The 24,795-nt window shown below is 41.9% G+C and overlaps 1 protein-coding gene across 1 annotated transcript in view; it reads left to right on the forward strand.

Moving 5' to 3' along the window:
• Positions 1-24,795, forward strand: part of DEPTOR (DEP domain containing MTOR interacting protein) — a 182,746-nt gene that overhangs the window by 52,920 nt on the left and 105,031 nt on the right. The window contains exons 2-3 of the mRNA XM_519926.8: positions 2,301-2,479; positions 3,723-3,846. Of these exons, the coding sequence (XP_519926.3) occupies positions 2,301-2,479; positions 3,723-3,846 (303 nt within the window). The remainder of the gene's footprint in view (positions 1-2,300; positions 2,480-3,722; positions 3,847-24,795) is intronic.

Below are 24,795 nucleotides of genomic sequence, written 5' to 3' on the forward strand. Positions count from 1 at the left end.
CCTTACTAAACCCGGCAGCCCTACTCTATCACCACCATCTTATGAGAATGTTTTCTGGGTCTACTGGATACCTCTCCTTTAGTATTTTCCTGATATCACTGATATCCTCATCTCTGTTACTAGTGGATTCATTGCTATGTCCTTTCCTTAGCCAATCCTATAGTATGACTTGACTCTTAAGTTTTAGATAATAAATATTTGCAGATGGTAGAACATTGTACAGTAAATAAGCATCATTAACATTTATTCCCAATTATTTAGCACTCAGCCAAAGAGCAGTAATAAAGCACATAAGATAGCCTTTGAGCAACCAAAATAGATGTCATAAATTCCATGCCCAAAATGCTCATTTTCTTTCTTCGTAGATGTTCATATCAGGCTTTTGCTCAAAATATTTTAAATCCTAAATACTGACTACTTAGCAGACCATGGCAGAACAGAAACAGCAGATTAGGGGAACTGCTTGAGTTTAGGAACAAGGACAACATATGCATATCACAGCAGGACAGGGAAAGGAGATAGGAGAATGAGAAACAGACCCTATAAAGTTCTGGAACCACTGGGTGCAGAGTACATAGCTCTGGCCGTTTACGTGGTCTCTGAAGGCACCACTGTGGCAACATTCCGTGCCATGGAGCCACAAGCTAGCATTCAGCTCGAGGGTGTATTGGGACAATATTGGTATTAGTAACAGATACCTGAATAAACTCACTAAAGCACAGGGAATGTATCGATTCATGTAATTTAAACCCAGGTTAGGTGGCTTCATGAACTGTTGAATTCAGGTGCTCAAACAGGGTTGTTTGTAATCTCTCTGTCTCTCTCTTTTGTCTCTATCTCTTTATCTCTATCTATCTGGTCCACTTTGCTCTGTGTTGTATTTCTTTCTAGGCAGATTCTTCCTTTATGATGGCAAGATTGGCTAGTAGTAGCTCAAGACACATATATACATATATATACACATATATATTATATATACAAATATATATATTATATATACAAATATTATATATACAAATATATGTATTATATATACATATATATTATATATACAAATATATAATATATACATATATTATATATAAATATATATTATATATTATATATGTATATATAAATATATATTATATATACATAATATATTATATAATATATATTATATATAATATATATTATATATTATATTATGTATATATAATATATATAATATATACATATATTATATATAAATATATATTATATATACAATATATTATATATAAATATATATTATATATACAATATATTATATATAAATATATATTATATATAAATATATATTATATATAAATATATATTATATATAAATATATATTATATATACAATATATATTATATATAAATATATATTATATATACAATATATATTATATATAAATATATATTATATATACAATATATATTATATATAAATATATATTATATATACAATATATTATATATAAATATATATTATATTTTATATATATATATTTAAGACAGAGTTTCACTCTCGTTGCCTAGGCTGGAGTGCAATGGCACAATCTCAGCTCACTCACTGCAACCTCCACCTCCACCTCCCAGGTTCAAGCGATTCTCCTGCCTCAGCCTCTTGAGTAGCTGGGATTACAGGCACCTGCTACCACACCTGGCTAATTTTTGTATTTTTAGTAGAGATGGGTTTTCACCATGTTGGCCAGGGTGGTCTCAAACTCCTGACCTCAAGTGATCCTCCTGCCTCAGCATCCCAAAGTGCTGGGATTACAGATGTGAGCCACCACACCCTGATGTATGTCTGTAGTGCCTAGAAGTACCTAACAGGCAGGTAGTAGACATTCATTAATATTGGTTATATTAATGAATGACTACAAGTAGGGTGGGCCCTGAACAATTTGTGATAAAGAGGGTGCACTTTGTTTCAGCGCATTTCTAGGGTTTTTGTTTGCTGGTTGAAACAATAACCCCACTGGAGAGAGAAAAAGCAGGGAGTGAGGCAGAGTAGGGGATGGAGAGCTTTTCTCACTCTCAGGAGTGGCAGGAGGGTTCTGGGTTGGCTGTGATTGTTTCACCCTCATATTTACCTCTGTCATCTAGATCAGAGGCTGGAGTCACTTTCTGGAGCGTTTGAACTCTGACAGTATGGAAATCACCAAGCGAGCTAAAGATATTCAATGACACTTTCATGCCTTTAGAACTTCTGTTATGTTATTACTGTCTGGGATTGGTTTAATAATTTGTGCTGTCATCAAAATTTCCAAAGTAATTGCTAATTTTTCTTTCAGGCTCAGGCTGCATGAAGAAAAGGTTATTAAAGATAGACGTCATCATCTCAAGACCTACCCAAACTGTTTTGTCGCAAAAGAACTGATTGACTGGCTGATTGAACACAAAGAGGCTTCCGACAGAGAGACGGCAATTAAACTCATGCAAAAATTAGCAGACAGGGGCATTATTCACCATGGTGAGTGCGGTGGCGAGTCAAGGTGACTTGAGAGAAATGGAAGGACTAAATCTTTTCATGAACATACCCACTTAAGAAAGAAAACATTTTGCTCTATTTTATCTCCAGTGTACCTCTCCCTGATTGCATTTTCTTCCTGCCTCTAAGAGGCATTTGGGTTCTTTCTTTCTTTTTCTTTTTTTTTTGTATTTTAAGTAGAGACTGGGTTTCACCCTGTTGGTCAGGCTGGTCTCGAACTCCTGACTTTGGGTGATCTGCCCGCCTCAGCCTCCCAAAGTGCTGGGATTACAGGCGTGAGCCACTGTGCCCAGCTGGCATTTGGGTTATTTCTATGTAGTGCTTTATACCTGTCTGTGTATGCATCTTTAAGGAATGCATCATATTGTTTTAAAAGTTTTCTATCATTATAGAAGTGCATATTTATTCTTTTGCAACTTGATCAACGCACTGTGAGCTTCATCCACATTGATAGTATATGTCTTATTTGTTATTTTTGCTGTTGTATAATACATATGTATAATTATGCCACTATACATTTTTCAGTGGGCATTTACATGGTTTCCAAGTTTTTGCTGTTACTCTCAGTGGGTTCAATGAAGATTCACCAACATGTCTTCTTGAAATCTCTCATCCTGGCCTCGACCTTTGCACATGCCATCGTTCTCTTGGAATACCCTTTCGCCTCATTTTTTGCCCAATTTCGATTCATTCTTCAGGTCTCCACTTACATGCAAACTCTTCAGGGAAGCTTTCTTTTTCGAAAGCTGTGTCACTGTGTTCCTGGGGCACTGGGTACTCTTCCTTTGGGCTCCCATTGCACTCTCTCCTTACCTCTGTAGCCTTATCATACCATATTTCAATTACAGTTGACATTTCTCCTTACCTCACTAGATTTCACATTCTTTGAGGCTGATGCATGCCCCAATATGCTTTAGAAGAATTTGTGGATTGCATGATGAATTGAATTGTGTGAACTTCCTAAATATGATGATGATGATGATGATGATGATGATGATGACTATGGTGATGGTGATGGTGATAATAATAGCTAAAAATACTGAGGACTTACTGTGTACCAAGTACTATGTAACTATTTTACAAGTATTAGCTCATATGGTACAACTTTGCACGCATGAAGAATTTGGTAGTGAAATAATTCTTAATTAGCATCATACTTCGCTTGAGTAATTAAATAAGAGCGATTTTTTTTCTCATTTGCTTCTCTGTGCATATTGTGTTTCAGTGTGTGATGAGCATAAGGAATTCAAGGATGTCAAACTCTTCTACCGCTTTAGAAAGGATGACGGCACCTTCCCACTGGATAATGAAGTGAAGGCCTTTATGAGAGGACAGAGGCTATATGAAAAGTATGTTCCACATGAAATCCCCCCTGTAATCTTGACTTATAGAAAGAAGCAGAACTGTGCCAGTCTCATTATGTTGATTTCAGCGTGGCTTTTCTATGTGGGCTGGTTACATAACTGTTCTTTTCCATATGAGAAAACTATCAAGCATTTGCTGTCTCTTTGCCAGAAAATAAGTCAATTTCATAAGGTTCTTAATAAAGAATTTACTTAAATCTTATTTTCTGTATAAGTTGATTCTACAAAGCTCCAGAATTTTTGTTTACCATCAAATGATGTGGATGCCCCTTTCCTCTCTTATTTTTATTTTTTATTTTTTGGCAAGAGTCTCACTCTTGCCCAGGCTGGAGTGCAGTGGCATGATCTCGGCTCACTGCAACCTCCGTCTTCTGGGTTCAAGTGATTCTCGTGCCTCAGCCTCCTGAGTAGCTGGGACTACAGGCGTGAGCCACCACACCTGGCTAATTTATGTATTTGTAGTAGAGACAGGGTTTTACCATGTTGGCCAGGCTTTTCTCAAACTCCTGACCTCAGGTGATCTACCAACTTCGGCCTCCCAAAGTGCTGGCATTGCAGGTGTGAGCCACCGTGCTTGGCCCCCTTTTTTCTTTTAAATACTGTTGTTATGTAAATTGGAGTTTCAGGCTTGTAAGTGACTGGAGAAGCAGGCTTGTAAGTGACTGGAGAGCAGGGGAATTGGTCAGGCCAGGAGATGAGTAGCGAGAGAACTTCAGATAGCTGGATGTCTATGAGGAACAAGTTTCAGCTCTTTCAAGAGGTAAGTATAGTGTAGCACAGGAGTATTTGGTTGGTGGGTCTCGAATCTTCTGAGTGGCCATCTCTGGGTTGATCTGCTACTTCTGTGGCCTCTTTACCATTCTGCCTTCCTCATTTAGTTTTCCACGGCAACCATTAGAAAAAGGGGTGCAGAAGCAATGGCACGTGCTTTGTAACCCTGGCTGCCTTACAAGACTTGAGGGAATTGAAAAATACGTATTTATCGGCCAGGCACGTTGGCTTATGCCTGTAATCCTAGCACTTTGGGAGGCCGAGGTGGGTGGATCACTTGAGGTCAGGGGTTGGAAACCAGCCTGGCCAACATGGTGAAAGCCCGTCTCCACTAAAAATACAAAAATTAGCCCACCATGGTGGTGAGTGCCTGTCATCCCAGCTACTCGGTAGGCTGGGTACGAGAATCGCTTGAAACCAGGAGGCAGAGGCTGCAGTGAGCCGGGATCACGTTACTGCACTCCAACCTGGGTGACAGAGTGAGACACCATCTCAAAACTAAAACAAAAACAAAACATATTTGTCACATAAAAGAGCCTGTTGTACAGTGGGTGGGGGTAAGGGTCTGGGTGGGTGTCTGAGTGGTCAGATTAATTGGCATGATGGTTAAAAACCAGACAGAGTTTGAAGTGTAGCCCTGTCACCTTACCTTTGTAAAGCTCAGTGTCCTCATTAGTGACATGACAGCAGCAATAGAACCTACCTCCTGTGCTGTTGTGGGAGTTAAAGGATAGCTGTGTCAAGTGCTTAAGTATTTAGCTCAGGGTCTCTGGTGTATAGTAAGACCTCACAGATGATAGCCATTCCAAATACGAGCACAGTACTGATGGCCACCCTCGACTGTGTCCTTCCTGTGCTATGCGCTCTGTCCCAGTTCTTGTCTCCGTTTCTTGAGGTGGAATGATCACCATTTGATGTCCTAATTTGTACTCAGTCTACTATCACTTGCTTTCTATACTGAAATGGAGAAACTCTCTCATCTTTCTGACTCACATGAATTTGAATGGAAGGGATCCATCAGAACCTCCATTTGTTTACTTGAGCATGTGCATTTGTTTTGTTGCTACTTTCTTTTAATTTCTTAGTTCCTTTTGTAAAATTCTAGCAGGTGTTAGGTATTTCAATTACAATGATGTTCCTTTCAAACAATGATTCTATGTTGGCCAAAACATGCATGTCATCTCCATGGATGAAGGCCAGTGGATTCTGTAAATGCTTTTCCTTTTTTTTTTAATTAAAAAATATTATTATTATTATTTTTTTATAAAGACAGGATCTTGCTCTGTCTCTCAGGCTGGAGTGCAGTGGCATTCTCATAGCTCACTGTAACCTTCAATTTCTGGGCTCAAGTGATCCTCCTGCCTCAGCCTCCCAAGTAGCTGGGAGTATAGACTTATGCTACCATGTCCAGCTATTTTTTTTTAAACTTTTTGTAGAGACAGGATCTCATTATGTTGTTCAGGCTGATATCAAACTCCTGTCCTCAAGTGATCCTCTTGCCTTGGCCTCTCAAAGCATTGGGACTACAGCCATGAGCTACTGCACCTATAACACTCTTCTCTAGCTACAGGTTATCTCTTGGGATCTGCATAACCACACTGTGGGGCAGGGATCAGCTGTAATTGAAAATGTCTGGCAGAGAATTGTTATTGCTTAATGGGATAGTTATGATGGCAAGATAGTAAGAAGAAGAGTTAAAGTTGCTCACACCTTCTAGAAAGCAGACTTACTCCAGCCTCATGTTCTGTTGGATCTCCCTTCCATCCTATGGGCCAGTCACACAGCACTGTGTATCTCTGAGCATCTTCTTTCCCTTCAGGAGATGCACTAATGCGTTAGTTATTCAACAAATATAGATTGAGCCCTTTCCACATGCTAGGCACAGCTAAAGACACCAGAAATGCCTGTAGCAAAGCCCCTGCCTTCATGAGCTTGCACTTCAGTTGAAGAGGCAGACATTAAAGGCACAGACACATGAAGATGTGACAGAGTATAATACAGGTGTCGTCGGTGCAAGAAAGAAAAATAGACTTACTGAGGGTGGTGGGGTACTTTGAATAGGGGCATCGGGGAAGACGTTTTTGAAGAGACAACATTTGAATAAAGGAAGCCTTGCAGATATCTGGTGGAAGAACATCCCAGGCAAAGGGAACGGTAAGGATAAAGGCTTTGAGATGGGAATGTGCTGGACATGTTTAAGGGCAGTAATGAGACCAGAGTGTCCAGAGGGCAGAAGTAAAGAGGAGAGTAGTAGGAGATGAGACAGGGCCAGTTCATAATAAGGCCCTTAAAACCACGGTAAGAACTGGTGATTTTAAATGTAATGGGAGGCCGTTGGAGAGGAGGGAGTGGGGAAGTGGCAATCTGATATACTTTTGCATGTGCTGTTCCCTCTGCCTAGAGGACTCATGCCGCTCTCACCCCTTTCCCTAAATCACTGACTCCTGTGGCTTTCAGTTAATTGTGAAGGTGGCTCAAGTAATATGTGGTGGCTCATGCCTGTAATCCCAGCACCTTGGGAGGCTGAGGTGGGCAGATCACCAGAGGGCAGGAGTTCGAGACCAGTCTGGCCAACATGGCGAAACCCTGTCTCTACTAAAAATATAAAAATTAGCTGGGCGTGGTGGCTGGCACCTGTAATCCCAGCTACTTGGGAGGCTGAGAGGCAGGAGAATCGCTTGAATCTGGGAAGTTCAAGCCTCCTTTCTTTGAGACAGAGCAAGACACACACACACACACACACACACACACACACACACACACACACACACACAATGTTTATTATTTGTAAGTTAAGCTTCTTAATGCACTTCCTTTAGATTATTTTACCTAAGCTTCTTTTTAAAATAGATGGAGCATTACTTTACTGGCCCATTTTCAGAAGGAGCATCTGGGATCCAATGCATTTAAGTAATTTATATGTGATGTTGACACAGTTTGTGAGGGACGGGGTGAGACATGAACCTGGGGTGGCAGGTGTTGGGGCTGCTGCTGTCTCAGCAGCTCTGAGGGGGTGGGCGTATTGTCAGTATTTCTTTTTGGCTCTTTTCTTGCTTGTTTGTTCTGTGTTATAAATAGGACTTTGTGAAACTTTGTGGTTTCTGACTGAGGTTTTGCTGAACCATGTTGATTTTTGGGAACCCTTGCTTTCTTTTTTATTTTTATTTTTATTTATAAGAGTCTTACTCTATCACCCAGGCTGAAGTGCAGTGGCATGATCTCGGCTCACTACAACCTTCACCTCCTAGGTTCAAGCGATTCTCATGCCTCCGCCTCCCAAGTAGCTGGGACTACAGGCGTGTGCCACCATACCTGGCTAATTTTTTGTATTTTTAATAGAGATGGAGTTTTAACTTGTTGGCCAGGCTGATCTCAAACTCCTGGCCTCAAGTGATCTGTCCGCCTTGGACTCCCAAAGTGTTGGGATTATAGGCGTGAGCCACTGCGCCCGGCCTGGGTACCCTGGCTTGCTAACCCATAGTGGTGTTTCTCAGTCTGCTCGTTGGTAGGATAAACCCAGGTCTCAAAACTACAATTTCAGTAACTCTGCTGGCTCTTAGTATGTATGTCACTCTAGTTACCTTACTTGAGACATGCTGGAACAAACACTAATGAAGAAGCAAGAAGCTGACCCTTTCAAGTTGCCCCAGTGTGAGTGAGGAAAGCTTTAGAGGAACTGGAGGCATGGATCGTCCTGCATAGTGAGTGGCAATGGCTGTAGGCTCTGGAGTCACACAGCCTGGGTCTTCCATCCCACCTTCACAACTTGCTTGCTTTGTGCCCTTCAGCGGGCTGCCTAAATCTCTGTGATCTGCAGTCTACCGTGGAGATAAGGCTGGGACCCACTGCTGGAAAAGGCTGTTGGGAGGACTGACCGAGATCCATCTGTACAGTGCTGAGCACACTGCTTGACATGGACTGAGAGCCTAGGAAATGTTAGCTGTTGTTATTAGAGTAGTAAATAATAATATAAATACGTGACATCTATTCTTGTTTTCTCAAATTATTTTAAGATGCAGCTTTGCATAGCAGATAACAGCCCAGGAGCCCAGCTACCTGGGTGTGAATCTTCGCTCCATGCCTTGGGGCAAGTGGCTTTATCTCTCTCTGTCTCCATTTGCCTATCTAGTAAATGGAGATACTGACCATCCTGACCTCATAGACTTGTTGTGGGGGTAAAATGGACTAATGAGTATGCACACAGGACAGGGCCCACATCAGATATGAGTGTATGCTATTGCTCACCTCCTGCTGCCAGCTTTGGGGGAGTATGAGAAAGGGTGTGTGCTTATGGATTGATACCCTGATGTTGTCATTTTGAGGAATTCATCTAAGTACATTCAGGGCACAATACACTTTCATCAACAAGCTCTAAGCTCTGTTGAGTCTTCATTATGGCCAGCAAATGGACTGAGGGTACAAAGAATAAGGCATAGCATTTTGTCTCTTCGGGAGGGGCTTACAGCTCTCCACTTAATTTTGCATGGGCACAAGAACCCAAGACACTCAACACATGAACATAAGTCACATTTTCCCAAACAGTACAATTTTTACTTCTCAAAGGAAACCTTTATAAGCAGGATAGTACTCATAACTTAAAAGAACAATGTTGAATCTCTATCCGCGGCCTTAAGATGGTAGAAAGTGTTTTGAGTGCATGTTCCCCACTGCAAAACTTGATTGGCAAAATAGATTTATTTAAGAAAAAAGCTGACCAGACACAGTGGCTCACACCTGTAAACCCAGCACTTTGGGAGGCCGAGGCGGGCAGATCACTTCAGGTCAGGAGTTCAAGACCAGCCTGGCCAACAGGGTGAAACCCTGTCTCTACTAAAAATACAAAAATTAGCCAGGCATGGTGGCATGTACCTGTAATCCCAGCTACTCAGGAGGCTGAGACAGAAAAATTGCTTGAACCCAGGAGGCGGAGGTTGCAGTGAGCCAAGATCGCACCACTGCACTCTAGCCTGGGCAGCAGAGCAAGACTCCATCTCAAAAAAAAGAAAAAAGAAAAGAAAAAAGTTGAATTCGGGATTATCAAGTCCTCTGTATAGTAACAAATAAAATCAGCTATAAAAGTGAGTGTGTGTTTGAGGTACAATTTGGTTTTTCCTCACTAAACCCAGTAGTTGAAATGTATATTTTAAACTAACTTTGATTTTATCTTCAAACTTAGAAGAGACTTCTTAATTTTAATTCAACCTCAGTTTTGATATGGAACTAAATCCCTTCTTAATCTGGTTCATAGACACATTAGTCTAGTTTTTTTTTTTTTTTTTTTAATCCAAAGGGCCTTGATTTTCTCAGCAGCAGGAGTTTCTATCTCCAGCTACTATTAGTCTCTTTATCCTGCTTAGGAGTTTAGACCTGATGAAGAATTGGCTTAACAAGCCCGTATGCCATTAGATGTCTATTGAATTCCCACTGCTTCCTTCAATTTCTTTTCCACAGGACCAAAGAGAAATAAAAAGAAGAAAGTACATCCAAAGAGGCAAAGCCCTTCTGCATGTTTTATCTTATCAGAAGTTTCTCTACCCTGTGTGTTAGGATCTTTCTCCTGTTCTCTCCCAGTGCCTGGGACAATAAATATTTGTTGAATGAACAAAGGGCTCTACATGTTGTGATCGCTATGAGCTGCTGAGCCTGTACCATGAGCTACACAGAGCTTGCTTTTAATAACAAGCAACAATAGCCAGAGATTCACCTTGTCTGGCCTCTTTAGAGCCCACAAACCATCATATACATTAATTTGTTTGATCCTCTGTACAACTCTGTGAGTTATACCCAGCAGGCATAATTATTCCCATTATAAAAATGGGGGACATGAGCTATGGAGAGAGGTTTAATGACTGAGATAGACCCTAGGTAAGGAACTGGAGTGAAAAACAAACAAAAAGAGTCTTCAAGCTTTTGTCTCCATCTTGTTCTATTTCCAGTATAGAGGTGTTTTTCAGGTGACCAGCCTGGGCAGCATAGTGAGACTGTTTCTATTAATTTTACAATAAGGCCAAGCGTAGTGGCCCACACCTGTTATCCCAGCACTTTGGGAGGCCAAGGTGGGTAGATCACTTTACATCAGGAGTTTGAGACCAGCCTGGCCAACATGGTGAAACCCCATCTCTACTAAAACTACAAAAATTAGCTGGGCATCGTGGTGGGCGCCTGTAGTCCCAGCTACTTGGGAGGCTGAGGTGGGAGAATTGCTTGAACCTGGGAGGCGGAGGTTGCAGTGAGCTGAGATCACACCACTGCACTCCAGCCTGGGTGACAGAGTGAGACTCTGTCTAAAAAATAATAATATAAATAAATAAAGTAATTTTTTAAAAAGAAATGTTTCTTAAACTGAGATCCTGAGTTTTACAAATTGCAAACTGTAATAAAAATATTTTCTGGCCGGGCTCACACCTATAATCCCAGCACTTTGGGAGGCCGAGGCAGGCGGATCACGAGGTCAGGAATTCAAGACTAGCCTGACCAATATGGTGAAACCCAGTCTCTACTAAAAATACCAAAATTAGCCAGGCGTGGTGATGGGTGCCTGTAGTCCCAGCTACTTGGGAGGCTGAGGCAGGAGAATTGCTTGAACCCAGGAGGCAGACGTTGCAGTGACCCATGATTGCACCACTGCCCTCCAGCCTGGGTGACAGAGCAAGACTGTCTCAAAACATATACATATTTTCTAATATATGCATAGATATGCACTTTCACAGTTTACTTGTGCTGCCCTAGTGGTTACATATAATTTTAGAATGAATGTTCCCAGCCTTCTTGGTTTATTTGAACAATGTCCTAAGATTGCAATGTGAGTGGGTTAAAGTTGTTGCCTTTGTAACTTTTTGTTTGTGTGACCAGAGATGTTTACACTATGTAACTAATGTCAAGAACTGTTAGGAGTCTGAGATTTTTACCCTACTTGCAAGCTCACAAGTTTGCTGCCACCATTTTGTGGATACTGGCAGAAAACCGAAGACCTCTGGACAAAGACAGCTCATTACTCTCAGGAAGAGCAACAGCCAGAGTATCATCAATTTTAATGAATCAATTCCCAAGCCATAGTTCTCGCAGAACAGCACAGTGAGGGGCAAGTGATACCTGCACATGCAGTGGGCTGTGTGACAGCAGAGGAACCCTAAGCTTCAGGAACTTGAATATTTTATAATGGTCTTCAAGCAAACTTGCCCTCTGTCTGAGATAAGGAAGATGTTATCTTCATTATGCTGGCAGAAAACAAATCTGCCCTATTGCTCCAGAAAGAAATACTACCTTTATCTCTTAGGTCTGTTCACTTTACAAAAATTCTTGAAAAGCTAGTCTGGAACAAAAGCTGTCAGTGCTTCTGCTTATAAGACATAAAGAAATCTGAGAGACCCAAAAAGAGTTGTCTTCTAACAACTACCGCAAAATGTACAAGTAAATTGGATTCCGTAGCTGATCATTGGAGTAACCGTAATTATCCTCACCAATCCTCTTATTTCTTTATTTTTTGTGTAATCAAGACTACCTTATAGGTTTCTCTGTTTAACTTTTATAAGTAAATGTCATAAACATGAAATTTGAAAATGGATTATATGAAAGATTTCAGAAAAGAAGTTAGTTTTAAAAGTTTTAAGCCTATGCTAATTTTAAAGGGCCATCATCTCTTCCCACAGGGTATTTAATAACTTTAGAACAAAATTTAAGTGGTTTTATTGTTCATGTGCAGCTTAGAGCCATGGGAAGTTTTTCACCTAGAAATACATGTTTGTTAGATGCTCCTGAAATCTGTATCTTTCTTTTTTCAATTTTTTTTTAATTGAGACAGAATCTTGCTCTGTTGCCCAGGCTGGAGTACAGTGGCACAATCTTGGCTCGTTGCAATCTCTGCCTCCTGGGTTCAAGTGATTGTCTTGCCTCAGCCACCCCAGAAGCTGGGATTACAGGTGTGCATTACCACACCTGGCTAATGGTTTATTTTCAGTAGAGAGCGTTTTGGCAGGTTGGCCAGGTTGGTCTCAGAGTTCTGGCCTCAAGTGATCTGCCTGCCTCGGCCTCCCAAATTGTTGGGATTACAGGTGTGAGCCACCACACCCAGCCTGCCTGCCTGCCTTCCTTCTTTCCTTCCTTCCTCCCTTTCCTCCCTCCCTCCCTCCCCCTTTCTCCCTCTCTGCCTTCCCCTCTCTCTTTCTCTTTCTCTCTTTCTTTCTTTCTTTTCATTGTGTTCCTTCTTGCTCTCTCTCTCTCTCTTTCTCTCTCTCTCTCTCTCTCTCTGTGTTTCTCTAATTTCTTTATAGGAAGCCATGCAAAGTTGTCTAGCCTGACAGGTTATTCAGATGCTTTGTAATTTGCCCATCAGGGGTCTTGGGGACTGAAGAGACTACATAAAGCAAACTCAGTGTTTTATAACTCTAAATTTCAACAAAAGTTTTATACTGTATAATTTCTCTATGTAAACAATGTCTCATAAATTATAAGTGTCATTTAAAGTATGTCAAAGAGTGTGCTTGCATGTTGCAAATAACCAGCCCTAGGTCACCTAACTTTGTTGGCTCGCTCATCTTCTGTAGCGGCAAGCTTGGTCTGCCAGGGAAGGGCCATCTCAGGAGGCAGCCTCATGTCTAGTTTCATCCAGGTAGCTGAGCTCAGTCCTCTTTCCTCGGAGTAGAACAACTAGTCAGTGTCTACATATTTGGTTATACCAAGGGACTGCTGGTAAAATGCATGTGTGAACACAGAGCTATTGGAAAACAAGTGGTGGGAGGCAACCTCTTCACATCTATTAGTATGGCTTTTTTCGTTTTTCAGCCAGAGTCTTATTCTGTCGCCCAGGCTGGAGTGCATTGGTGTGATCTCGGCTCACTGCAAACTCCACCTCCTGGGTTCAAGTGATTCTCTTGCCTCAGCCTCCCGAATAGCTGGGAGTATAAGCATGTGCCATCATGCCCGGTTTTAGTAGAGGTGGGGTTTTGCCATGTTGGCCAGGTTGATCTTGAAATCCTGACCTCAAGTGATCCGCCTGACTCAGCCTCCCAAAGTGCTGGAACTACAGGTGTGAGCCACCACACCCGGCCAGTGTGGCTATTATTTTAAACAAACAAACAAACAAAAAACAAATTTGTGTTGGTGAGTAAGTGGAGAAATTAGAACCCTTGTGCATTGCTGGTGGGAATGTAAGATGGTGCAGCAGTTATGACAAATGGTATAGAAGTGTCTTAAAAAAGTAAACATGTAATTACCAGGCCAGGCATGGTGGCTCACACCTGTAATCCCAGCACTTTGGGAGGCCGAGGCAGGCAGATCACCTGAGGTTGGGAGTTCGAGACCAGCCTGACCAACATGGAGAAACTCTGTCTCTACTAAAAATTCAAAATTATCCAAGCTTGGTGGTGCATGCCTGTAATCCCAGCTACTTGGGAGGCTGAGGCAGGAGAATCGCTTGAACGCAGGAGGTGGAGGTTGCAGTGAGCCGAGATGGCACCATTACACTCCAGCCTGGGCAACAAGAGCGAAACTCCATCTCAAACAAAACAAAACCAAGCAAAAAAACCATGTAATTACCATGATCCAGCAATCCTACTTTTGGGTATGTACCCAAAAGTAGAAAAGCAGGATCTTGAAGAGATATTGGCACACCCATATTTCTAAACAGCATTATACAAAATAGCCAAAAAGTGGAAGTAACCCAAGTGTTCACTGATGAATGAATACACAAAATGTGATAGCCACATATAATGGAATATTATTCAGCCTTAAAAAGGAAAAATATGGCTGGGCACAGTGGCTCACGCCTGTCATCCCAGCACTTTGGGAGGCTGAGGTGGGTGGATAACCTGAGGTCAGGAGTTTGAGACCAGCCTGGCCAACTTGGCAAAACCTCGTCTCTACTGAAAATACAAAAATTAGTCGAGCGTGGTGGTGGATGCCTGTAATCTCAGCTACTCAGGAGGCTGAGGCAGGACAATCACTTGAACCCAGGAGGCGGAGGTTGCAGTGAGCCGAAATCGTGCCATTGCACTCCAGCCTGGGTGACGAGTGAAACTCCGTCTCAAATTAAAAAAAGAATAATAATTTTTAAAAAAAGAAAAATTATTCTGACACATGCTTCACAACAGAGATGGACCTTGAAGACATTATGCTAGGTGGAATGAGCTCATCACAAAAGGGATAAATATTATATGATCTCACTTGTGTGAGGCACCTAGGACAGTTAATTCATAGAGATGGAAAGTAGAATGGTGGTTGCTAGGAGCAGGGGAAAGGGGGGAATAGGGAGTCATTGTTTAATGGGTTTAGAGGTACAGTTAAGGAAGATGAAAAAGTTATGGAGAGGGATGGTGCTGATGGTTGTACACTGCTATGAATGTACTTCATGCTACTGAACTTAAAAATGGTTAAAATGGGGCTGGGCGTGGTGGCAGATGCCTGTAATCCCAGCACTTTGGGAGGCTGAGGTGGGTGGATCACCTGAGGTCAGGAATTCAAGACCAGCCTGACCAACATGGTGAAACCCCATCTCTACTAAATACAAAAAATTAGCTGGGCATGGTGGCATACGCTTGTAATCCCAGTTTCTTGGGAGGCTGAGGCGAGAGAATCACTTGAACCTGGGAGGCAGAGATTGCAGTGAGCAGAGATCGCACCATTGCACTCCAGACTGGGCAACAAGAGCAAATCTCCATCTCAAAAAAAAAAAAAAAAAAAAAGGTTAAAATGGTAAATTTTATGTTGTGTATATTTTACCACAATAAAAAATAAAGTAAATCAATATTTTAAAACACACAAAAAGGCAGGGAGTGGGGAACAGACAGGCTTATCTTATCAGTGTACTGGCAAGCAAGAGAAAGCCAAAATGATATCTAAACAGTTGGGGTCAGATGTTTTTGATCAGAGGAGTTGAAGAGATAGCAGAGTAAGCCTGGAGATGTTGATAATGATGAAGGCAGCAAACCCGGGGCTAGTAGCCCTTACTGATGCTTATTGTATACCAAGAACTTTACAAGTATCTTCTAAAAGCTTCGTTCTAAACCAAGAAGATAAATATGGTTATTCTCCCTTTGGAAAATAGGGAAATTGAGTCTAGAGAGGTTAGCTAACTTGCCTAAATTCACACAGCTGGAAAGTGTGGGAGAGCATCTTCAAACCCTGGTTTCCAGCTCTAGGACCCATGATCTTAACTTTTTCCTTCAGTCCCAGGCAGCAACAGTAATGAACCCACTAAATAAAGATAAACGGTATGCAGCTTAATCAATTTTTAAATGAGTGGGGGAAAAAGTGTCTGTCACTTGGCTCATGCCAACTTCTTGGGTCTAGTTTTGGAAATCACATCCTTCTTATTGTTTCTTTGTAATGCCCCCCTCCCCCTGCTGTAACATATATGGCAATTTGTTAACATGCAAAACAGGCAGCCGGCCAGCTGTGCTTGCCAGAAGCCATCAGCCCTAGATTGTCATCTGCAGATTTCTAGCTCTGGCTTATTATGTAGAAGTGACTTGATTTATTTTTTATTGATTTATTGATTGATTTTTTGAGACGGAGTCTCATTCTGCCACCCAGGCTGAAGTATGGTGGCATGATCTTGGCTCACTGCAATCTCCACCTCCTGGTGAGTTCAAGCAATTCTCCTGTCTCAGCCTTGTGAGTAGTTGGGACTACAGGTGTGCGCCACCACGCCTGGCTAATTTTTGTATTTTTAGTAGAGACGGGGTTTCTCAGTGTTGTCCAGGCTGGTCACGATCTCCTGACCTCAGGTGATCTGCCCACCCTGGCTTCCCAAAGTGCTGGGATTACAGGCGTGAGCCACCGCGTCCGGCTGTGACTTGATTTAAAGGTAAATATATTGCTATTTGAATGGTAGACTGGACTCATTGATGGTGGAGATTGACTGTGCTGGCTACTTCTGCCAAGTTCTCCTAATCCTATGTAGTGTCAGGGCTATGAACCAAGTTTCTGTAACATTGATTTTGCTAATCCATCTCTGTAGTAATTTTTCAACTTGATAGAATGCAGAAATCATTTAAGTTTTCTGGAGTTGAAGAAGGACATGTCAGAGTTCTTATCCTGCCCCTTATTAGCAAGACATTCAGCTTTTCCGAGTCTCTGTTTTTTCATGGGAAAACGGGAAGAAGATGCATACTTCACAGGCATATTGTGAGGACATGATAAAATCCAGTGGAGTTTCATCTAATGCAGGATATGCTAGGTTTCTAATAAACAAGGAAAAATGCAATGCATGTAGTCTAAAGTATCTTTGTGCTACCCAAGCTGCATAAAAAATACATGCCTTCCTACACTAGAATTGTATTCAGCATGGTGAGATATTCAGCTTGTATGTGGGACATTTCTGTTTGTCCTTCCAGATCCATTCTCTATCCTTTTCCAACCTGCTGTGTCCCCAAGAGGCTGACTTACATGGACGGTTTCACCGGAGTCCATTGCCCTTTGGCTTCTGGTTCAGCTCAGTCAGTGGGAGGCACTAGTAGGAAGTAGGTGGAAGGAAGGAGACTGAAGTCAGCGTATTTATTCCCCTGCTTCCTCCCTGCCATTGAAGGCCACTGTATTAGTCCATTCTCACACCGCTATAACGAACTGCCAGAGATTGGGTAATTTATAAAGAAAAGAGGTTTAATTGACTCACAGTTCTGCATGACTGGGGAGGTCTCAGGAAACACAATCATGGCAGGAGGGGAAGCAGGCACATCTTACATGACAGCAGGTGAGGGTGAGAGAGAGAGTAGGAGGAACTCTCAAACACTTATATAACCATCAGATCTCGTGAGAACTCACTCACTATCACGAGAACAGCATGGGGGAAACTGCCCCCATGATCCAGTCACCTCCCACCCAGGTCCCTCCCTCGACATGTGGGGATTATGAGGATTACAATTCGAGGTGAGTTTGGGTGGGGACACAGAGCCAAACCACATCAGTCACGGTTACTGTCATGCAGCCCTCCCGTTAACATCTGTCCCCTTTGGGCTCTGGAAACTGGTGTCTCTCTACAATCCTGAGGCCTAGAGTTGTTAATGACCACCCCACCCTGTTCTGTCAGCCCAGGAGCTTCACCGTCCTTTATAATTTCCCTTAACCCTACCCATAGCTTTGGTAGTTCCTGTATTATAAACTGTCTTTTTAATTTTTATTTTATTATTATTATTATTTTTTGAGACGGAGTCTCGTTTTGTCGCCCAGGCTGGAGTGCAGTGGCGCAATCTCGGCTCACTGCAAGCTCCGCCTCCCGGGTTCACGCCATTCTCCTGCCTCAGCCTCCCGAGTAGCTGGGACTACAGGCGCCCGCCACCATGCCCAGATAATTTTTTGTATTTTTTTTAGGAGAGACAGGGTTTCACCGTGTTAGCCAGGATGGTCTCGATCTCCTGACCTCGTGATCTGCCCACCTCGGCCTCCCAAAGTGCTGGGATTACAGGCGTTAGCCACCGCGCTGGGCCTAAATTGTCTTTTTTATTAACCCATTTGCATAGCCTTGTTATTTCTGGCTGGGAGCCTGTGAAATCCACTTGGAAAGTGAGACGAGTTCATCTCCCATCTCCTTGAGTGGACAGGCAGGCAGAATTATCCACACTCTATAAATGGAAAAGCCACTTGCTCTTTTTGTTTTGTTTTGTTTTCTTCTGATTGTGTACTATGCATGATGTGATGGTTGAAGTTGGCACGTGATACACTTAGTGGCCACTGTTGTAAGAGCATGGAATATGGCTGGATTATAATGAATTATTTTGACATCCTTCCTCTTTGCTTCTGTATCACCTTGGGTTCCAGCACAGCAGCCATCTCAACAGGGTGATTGAGTCTTGATATTTCAGTCTGTCCAGCTTGACTGTAAGCTCTCTGAGGTCATGTACCTTGAGGCCTCACACAACTTTGGTATACGTACATAGCATATGCCCCATAAATGTTCGTTGAAGACATGAAAGGATAAATGATTGCATGGTAATTCTTTCTTTTCTTTTTTTTTTTTTTTTTTTTTGAGACAGAGTCTTGCTCTGTCATCAGGCTGGAGTGCAATGGCACGATCTTGGCTTACTGCAACCTCCACCTCCTGGGTTTAAGCAATTCTCCTGCCTCAGCCTCCCGAGTAGCTGGGACTATAGGTGCGCACCACCAAGCCCAGCTAATTTTTTGTATTTTTAGTAGAGACAGGGTTTAACCATGTTGGCCAGGATGGTCTCAATCTCTTGACCTCATGATCTGCCCACCTCAGCCCCCCAAAGTGCTGGGATTACAGGCGTGAGCCACTGCGCCCAGCCTATAATGAATTATTTTGACACCCTTCCACTCTGCTTCTGTATCACCTTGGGTCCCAGCACAGCAGCCATCTCAACAGGGTGATTGAGTCGTGATGTGTCAGTCTCTCCAGCTGAACTATAAGCTCTCTGAGGTCATGCACCTTGAGGCCTCACACAACTTTGGTATACATACATAGCATATGCCCCATAAATGTTTGTTGAAGAGATGAATAGATAGATGAATGCATGGTAATTCTTAATTAGGAAAGAAATCAATAGGCAGTCCCTTCCTCCTTTTCCTAACCTGAAGAACGTTGAAATTTCAGTAAAACTAGTAGTAGATATTGATTATTCTAGGTCACTCTATTTGTGTTTATTGGTTGTGGGTTCTGATCATAAAAATTCAGAAGATAAGAATAATAATCTTAGCCATCATTTACTGAGGATTTCTATGTTCTAGGCACCTTCCTAAGTATTTTTTACGTATTAGTTCATTTAATCCTTCCTACACCTCTAAGAAGAAAATATTTTCATCACCAATTTACAAATAAGGAAGGTTAATTTGAGATGGGCTAAGTAGATGCTTTCAATACTCCATTTGCTAAAGAGTGATTCTGGCCAAAAGTTGCTCATGGCATAGGCTCTTCACTTTCCCACAATTCTGCATTAAAAATAAAAAAGTTAAATTCCTTGCAGTGAACCTATAGAAATTGAATGCCATGTTCAGCATGTTTTGAATCCAAGAACCCTAGCTGCCACAGAGGGTCAGTTGATTCCATCTGGAAGAGAGACTAAAACTCAGAGTCCTTCCTAGAGGAAATCCCTCTTGTTTATTTTTAAGTGTGGAGATTCTAGAGCCAATGGATGAAGGCACACGGGGCAGGGTTAGGCTGTGCTAAACGTTCTAAGACACAGACAGAGCAGCAACGGGGTTGGGGCCTTCTGAGAGAAGAGGCACGTATTGAAGTAAAAGTGGATATTTGAAGAGTGATACCAGTGGAAGGCATGGCTGGGAGTTTTTAAAGGAGCAGGATATTCTTCCATGATGAAAGGCTTTGTCCATGCAAACCAAGGCTCCCTCGGTTGGTCGGGCGCTTTGTTGTTAAGCGCAGAGATGATTCCAAGGGGTGTAGTTGCTGTATTGTTTTTCTTGCTTTGTTTGCTAAATGAAAACATCCCCGCTTAATTGCAGTCCCTTCACACAGAGCTTCGGAGGGAAAACAAAGGCATTGTTCCACCAAATGGAAAAAGGCACCAAATTGACAAAAAACATTTAATAATTTCAGACCCCCTAACAAAACAGTGTTTCAGTCCAGAAAGAAAGAAAATCCGAATAACATTTTTAACTTTATTAAAGTTAAATTTGTAATTAAATTTTAATGATAAAGTTAAATTTATTGAAATGTAATCTCCATAAACTGAACATATCATAAGTGTGCAGCTCAATTCATTTTCACAAACTGAACATACCTGTGGAACCACCACCCAAATAGTGTTTGGTTTTTTTTTTTTTTTAATGTTCTGTGACGCCGGGTGCAGTGGCTCATGCCTGTAATCCCAGTACTTTGGGAGGCCGAGGTGGTAGATCACTGGAGATCAGGAGTTCGACCTGACCAACATGCTGAAACCCCATGTCTACTAAAAATACAAAGTTAGCCGGGTGTGGTGGCACATGCCTGTAATCCCAGCTACTCTGGAGGTTGAGGCAGGAGGATCGCTTGAACCTGGGAGGTGGAGGTTGCGGTGAGCTGAGATTGTACCATTGCACTCCAGCCTGGGCAACAAGAGCGAAATTTTGTCTCAAAAAATAAAATAAAATAAAAAGTTCTCTGTATTCTACCAAGGTTTAATATGCTAAACAAAATTAACTTTTGCATTGGTGTTAGTTTCTTCTAGAATATAAAACATTCTTTTAAGTAACTTAACTTCTTGGCTTTTCTCTGTTTCACCTGCCACCTGATGCTGCCCTTCTCCCCTCACCCTCTCCAGATGCCTGGAATTTGTTATTCTGGCCAGTTCAGACTGTCACCCAGCCTCTGCAAGGGTCAGCTCTGCGGGGCGTGTGTGTATGAACCTTGTATGTCACTTGTTCATGCTACTTTCTGCTAGGCAATATGCTAGATGCTTTAAACAGATTAGCTCTAATTTTCACAATGATTCTGTTAATGTAAGTATTATTGTCCTCATTATGTACAAGAAGCAGCTCAGGATCATAGCACCCAACTGCAGTTTAGAAGTCCTAGGATGGCTTCCCTCCTGCCACTACCTCTCCGGAGCCATGGATGTTCATAGGCAAGAAAGGGGGACAAGGTAATTGACCAGATCATCCCAACACCTTTTGTGTGGCTCTGGAGTACTGTTTTGTACTCATTATATTTCCTTCCTGTGCTAGGACAGATGTATTCAGAAAGAACTGTGAAGTTTTCCCTTTCAATCATATTCTGCTTTTGCAAGCCATTCCTTTCTCCTAGTCCATGCTGAGATGGTTGACAGTCACCAAGCATCTGCCTGCACACCAGTGGCTCCTGCTTGCTGTTTCTTTTTCCTATCAACCCTAGACTGAAGTTAGTCACTGATGCTTTGGCTCTGATGAACCCCTTCTGGTTTCTAGCCAGTGGGTGAAATCATTATATATAAGAGCAGTTCCCAGCTTTCAAGAGGTTTGTTTACTTTGCTTCCTCCTGATCTTCCAAAGTGGAAATTTTGCCTTATCTTTATATTCCCAGTGACTAGCACAGGGCGGCGTATCCAGTACGTGCCTGAGACACTTGCTGAACTGAAAGCACTGTTGCCATAATGAAAGTGAAAAGGTGATGGATAATCACAGTACAAAAGGATCATTATGCTGTCATCTTTATCCTGATTGACACTCTTGAGCTCAGAATTTTTCCATGGCTATCACCTATAGGCAATGAAGCATTTCTGACCTAATCTTTACCTGCTGCCCATGCTTAACTCCCTGTGCTTTGCTCTCCTGCCCTCCCCCATCCTCTCCCTGCCCAGTACCACATGATTTGTCCTGACCTCTCATTTGCACCATGCATTTGTACTTGCTCCTTGATCCTGTGTCCTCTCACCATCTCGAAGGACCAACTTCCATTTCTTCTTAACTTGGAACTTGAAAGTGCCCTCTGACACTTAAGTATTTCATTCTCTTGCTTCCCCTTCATCTTGTATGTACCTGTACCTCTGTTACAGCATTTATCTGTCTTGCACATAGGTTTTTTAATGTTTGCTTCCCCATCTGATAGTAGGCAACTTAAGAGTAAGGGCCACGTCTTTTCATTTCTGCATATCCTGGGAGACAGATGATGCTCAATAGATATTTAAATGGTCTAGGCATCATGGCAGGTGCCTGTAATCCCGCTCCTTGGGAGGCTGAGGCAGGAGAATCTCTTGAACCCAGGAGGTGGAGGCTGCAGTGAGCCAAGATCGCGCCACTGCACTCCAGTCTGGGTGGCAGAGTGAGACTCTGTCTCAAAAAATAAAATAAATACATAAAAACTAAAATAAAAATAAGAATTAAAAATATATTTATTAAATGAATGAACAAATGAAAGTACTAAATACTGATTTTTAACAGCTTTATGAAGACATAATTCACATACCATACAATTCACCTATTTAAAGCATATAAGTTAATTTTATACTTTTTAAAAACTTTGTTTATAGTATAATCACAGATGTATGCAACCATTACCACAGTCAATTTCAGAGCATTTTCATCACTTCAAAAAGAAACCCCTTACCCCATAGCTATCACTCCCCTATGCCTTCATCTACCCCCTCATCCCTAAGCAAACATTAATCTACTTTCTGTCTCTATACATTTCTCTATTTTTTTAATTTTAATTTTTATTTATTTATTTTTTTGAGATGGAGTTTCACTCTTGTTGCCCAGGCTGGAGTGCAATGGCGTGATCTCAGTTCACTGCAACCTCCACCTCCCAGGTTCAAGCAATTCTCCTGCCCCAGCCTCCCAAATAGCTGGGATTACAGACATGCGCCACCACACTCAGCTAATTTTGTAACTTTAGTAGAGACAGGGTTTCACCATGTTGCCCAGGCAGTCTCAAACTCCTGACCTCAGGTGATCCACCCACCTCGGCCTCCCGAAGTGCTGGGATTACAGGCATGAGCCACCATGCCCGGCCACATTTCTGTATTTTGATAATTTTATATCAATGGAATAATACAATGTATGGCCTTTTGTGACTGTCTTCTTTCACTTGGTATAATATTTTCAAGATTTCTCCATGTTGTAGCTTGTTTCAGTACTTCACTTCTGTTTATAGCCAACTAATTCCTTGTATGCATACACCACATTTTCAGTTTCATCAGTTGATGGACATTTGGATTGTATTTACTCTTTGGCCTTTATAAATAATATTGTTATGAACATTCATATGCAAGGTTTTCTGTGGATATATGTTTTCATTTCTCTTGGGCACATACCTAGAAGTAGAATGGCGGGATCATACAGTAACTCTGTGTTCAACGATTTGAGGAACTGTGAGACTATTTTCTGAAGTGCCTGCACCATTTCAAATTCCCACCAACAGTGTATGAGGCTTCCAGTTTATATCACTGTCAAAACTTGTTCTCTGTCTTGTTTCTATCCAACTAGCGGATATGAAATGTTATGTCATTATAGTTTTTATTTGCAGTTCCCTGATGCAAATCTTTCTATGTAATTATTGGCTAATTTTTATATTTCCTTTAGTTTATTCAGATCATTTGCCCGTTTTTATTTTTGTTTTTATTTTGAGACAGAGTCTTACTCTGTCACCCTGGCTGGAGTGCAGTGGCGTGATCTTGGCTGACTGCAACCTCCACCTCCCGGGTTCAAGCAATTCTCCTGCCTCAGCCTCCTGAGTAGCTGGGATTACAGGTGCACGCCACCACACCCAGCTAATTTTTGTATTTTTAGTAGAGACAGGGTTTCACTATGTTGGCCCGGCTGGTCTTGAACTCCTGACGTCAGGTGATCCACCCACCTCAGCCTCCTAAAGTGCTGGGATTACAGGTGCGAACCACTGCGACCAGACTGTAATCCCAGAAGAAGGGTAGTTTTAGCTTTTACATTTAGCTTTTAAATCTATTTAGGGTTATTTTTCTATGCAGTATGAGGTTAAGGATCCAACTTCAGTATTTTGCATGTGACTATCTAACTGTCCCTGCACCATCTGTCAAAAAGACGACCCTTTCCCCGTTATATGGCCTTGGCACCCTTGTTGAAATCAGTTGACCATAGATATACCAAAGTAGTGATTTAAAATTTGTGTTTAGATAATAATATAAAACACCTTGGTTGAATAATGAAAGCGGAGACTGCTTCTCTTGTCTTTTTATATTGCTTCCACAAATATGAGGGACAGAGAAGCCCTGCTATCACCTAACCTGTTATTATGTAGAAAGGCAGTTCCTACTTATCATTGTGTTCAATATTTTATCATTGTTTCTTTTTTTAAATTTTAATTTAATTTAATTTAATTTTTTTTGAGACGAAGTCTTGCTCTGTTGCCCAGGCTGGACTGCAGTGGTGCGATCTCAGCTCACTGCAGCCTTCACCTCCCAGGTTCAAGCAATTCTCTTGCCTCAGCCTCCTGAGTAGCTGAGATTACAGGTGTGCATCACCACACCTTGCTAATCTTTTCTTTTCTTCTTTTTCTTTTCTTTTTTGAGATGGAATCTCGCTCTGTCACCCAGGCTGGAGTGCAGTGGTGCAATCTTGGCTCATTGCAATCTCCGCCTCCCGTTCAAGCGATTCTCCTGCCTCAACCTCCCGAGTAGCTGGGATTACAGGCGTGCACCACTATGCCCAGCGAATTATTTTTGTATTTTTAGTAGAGATGGGGTTTTACCATGTTTGCCAGGCTGGTCTCCACCTCCTGGCCTCACGAGATCTGCCCACCTCGGCCTCCCAAAGTGCTGGCATTACAGG

The sequence above is a fragment of the Pan troglodytes genome, chromosome 7 (genome assembly GCF_028858775.2).
Source record: "Pan troglodytes isolate AG18354 chromosome 7, NHGRI_mPanTro3-v2.0_pri, whole genome shotgun sequence".
NCBI classification, from domain to species: domain Eukaryota; kingdom Metazoa; phylum Chordata; class Mammalia; order Primates; family Hominidae; genus Pan; species Pan troglodytes.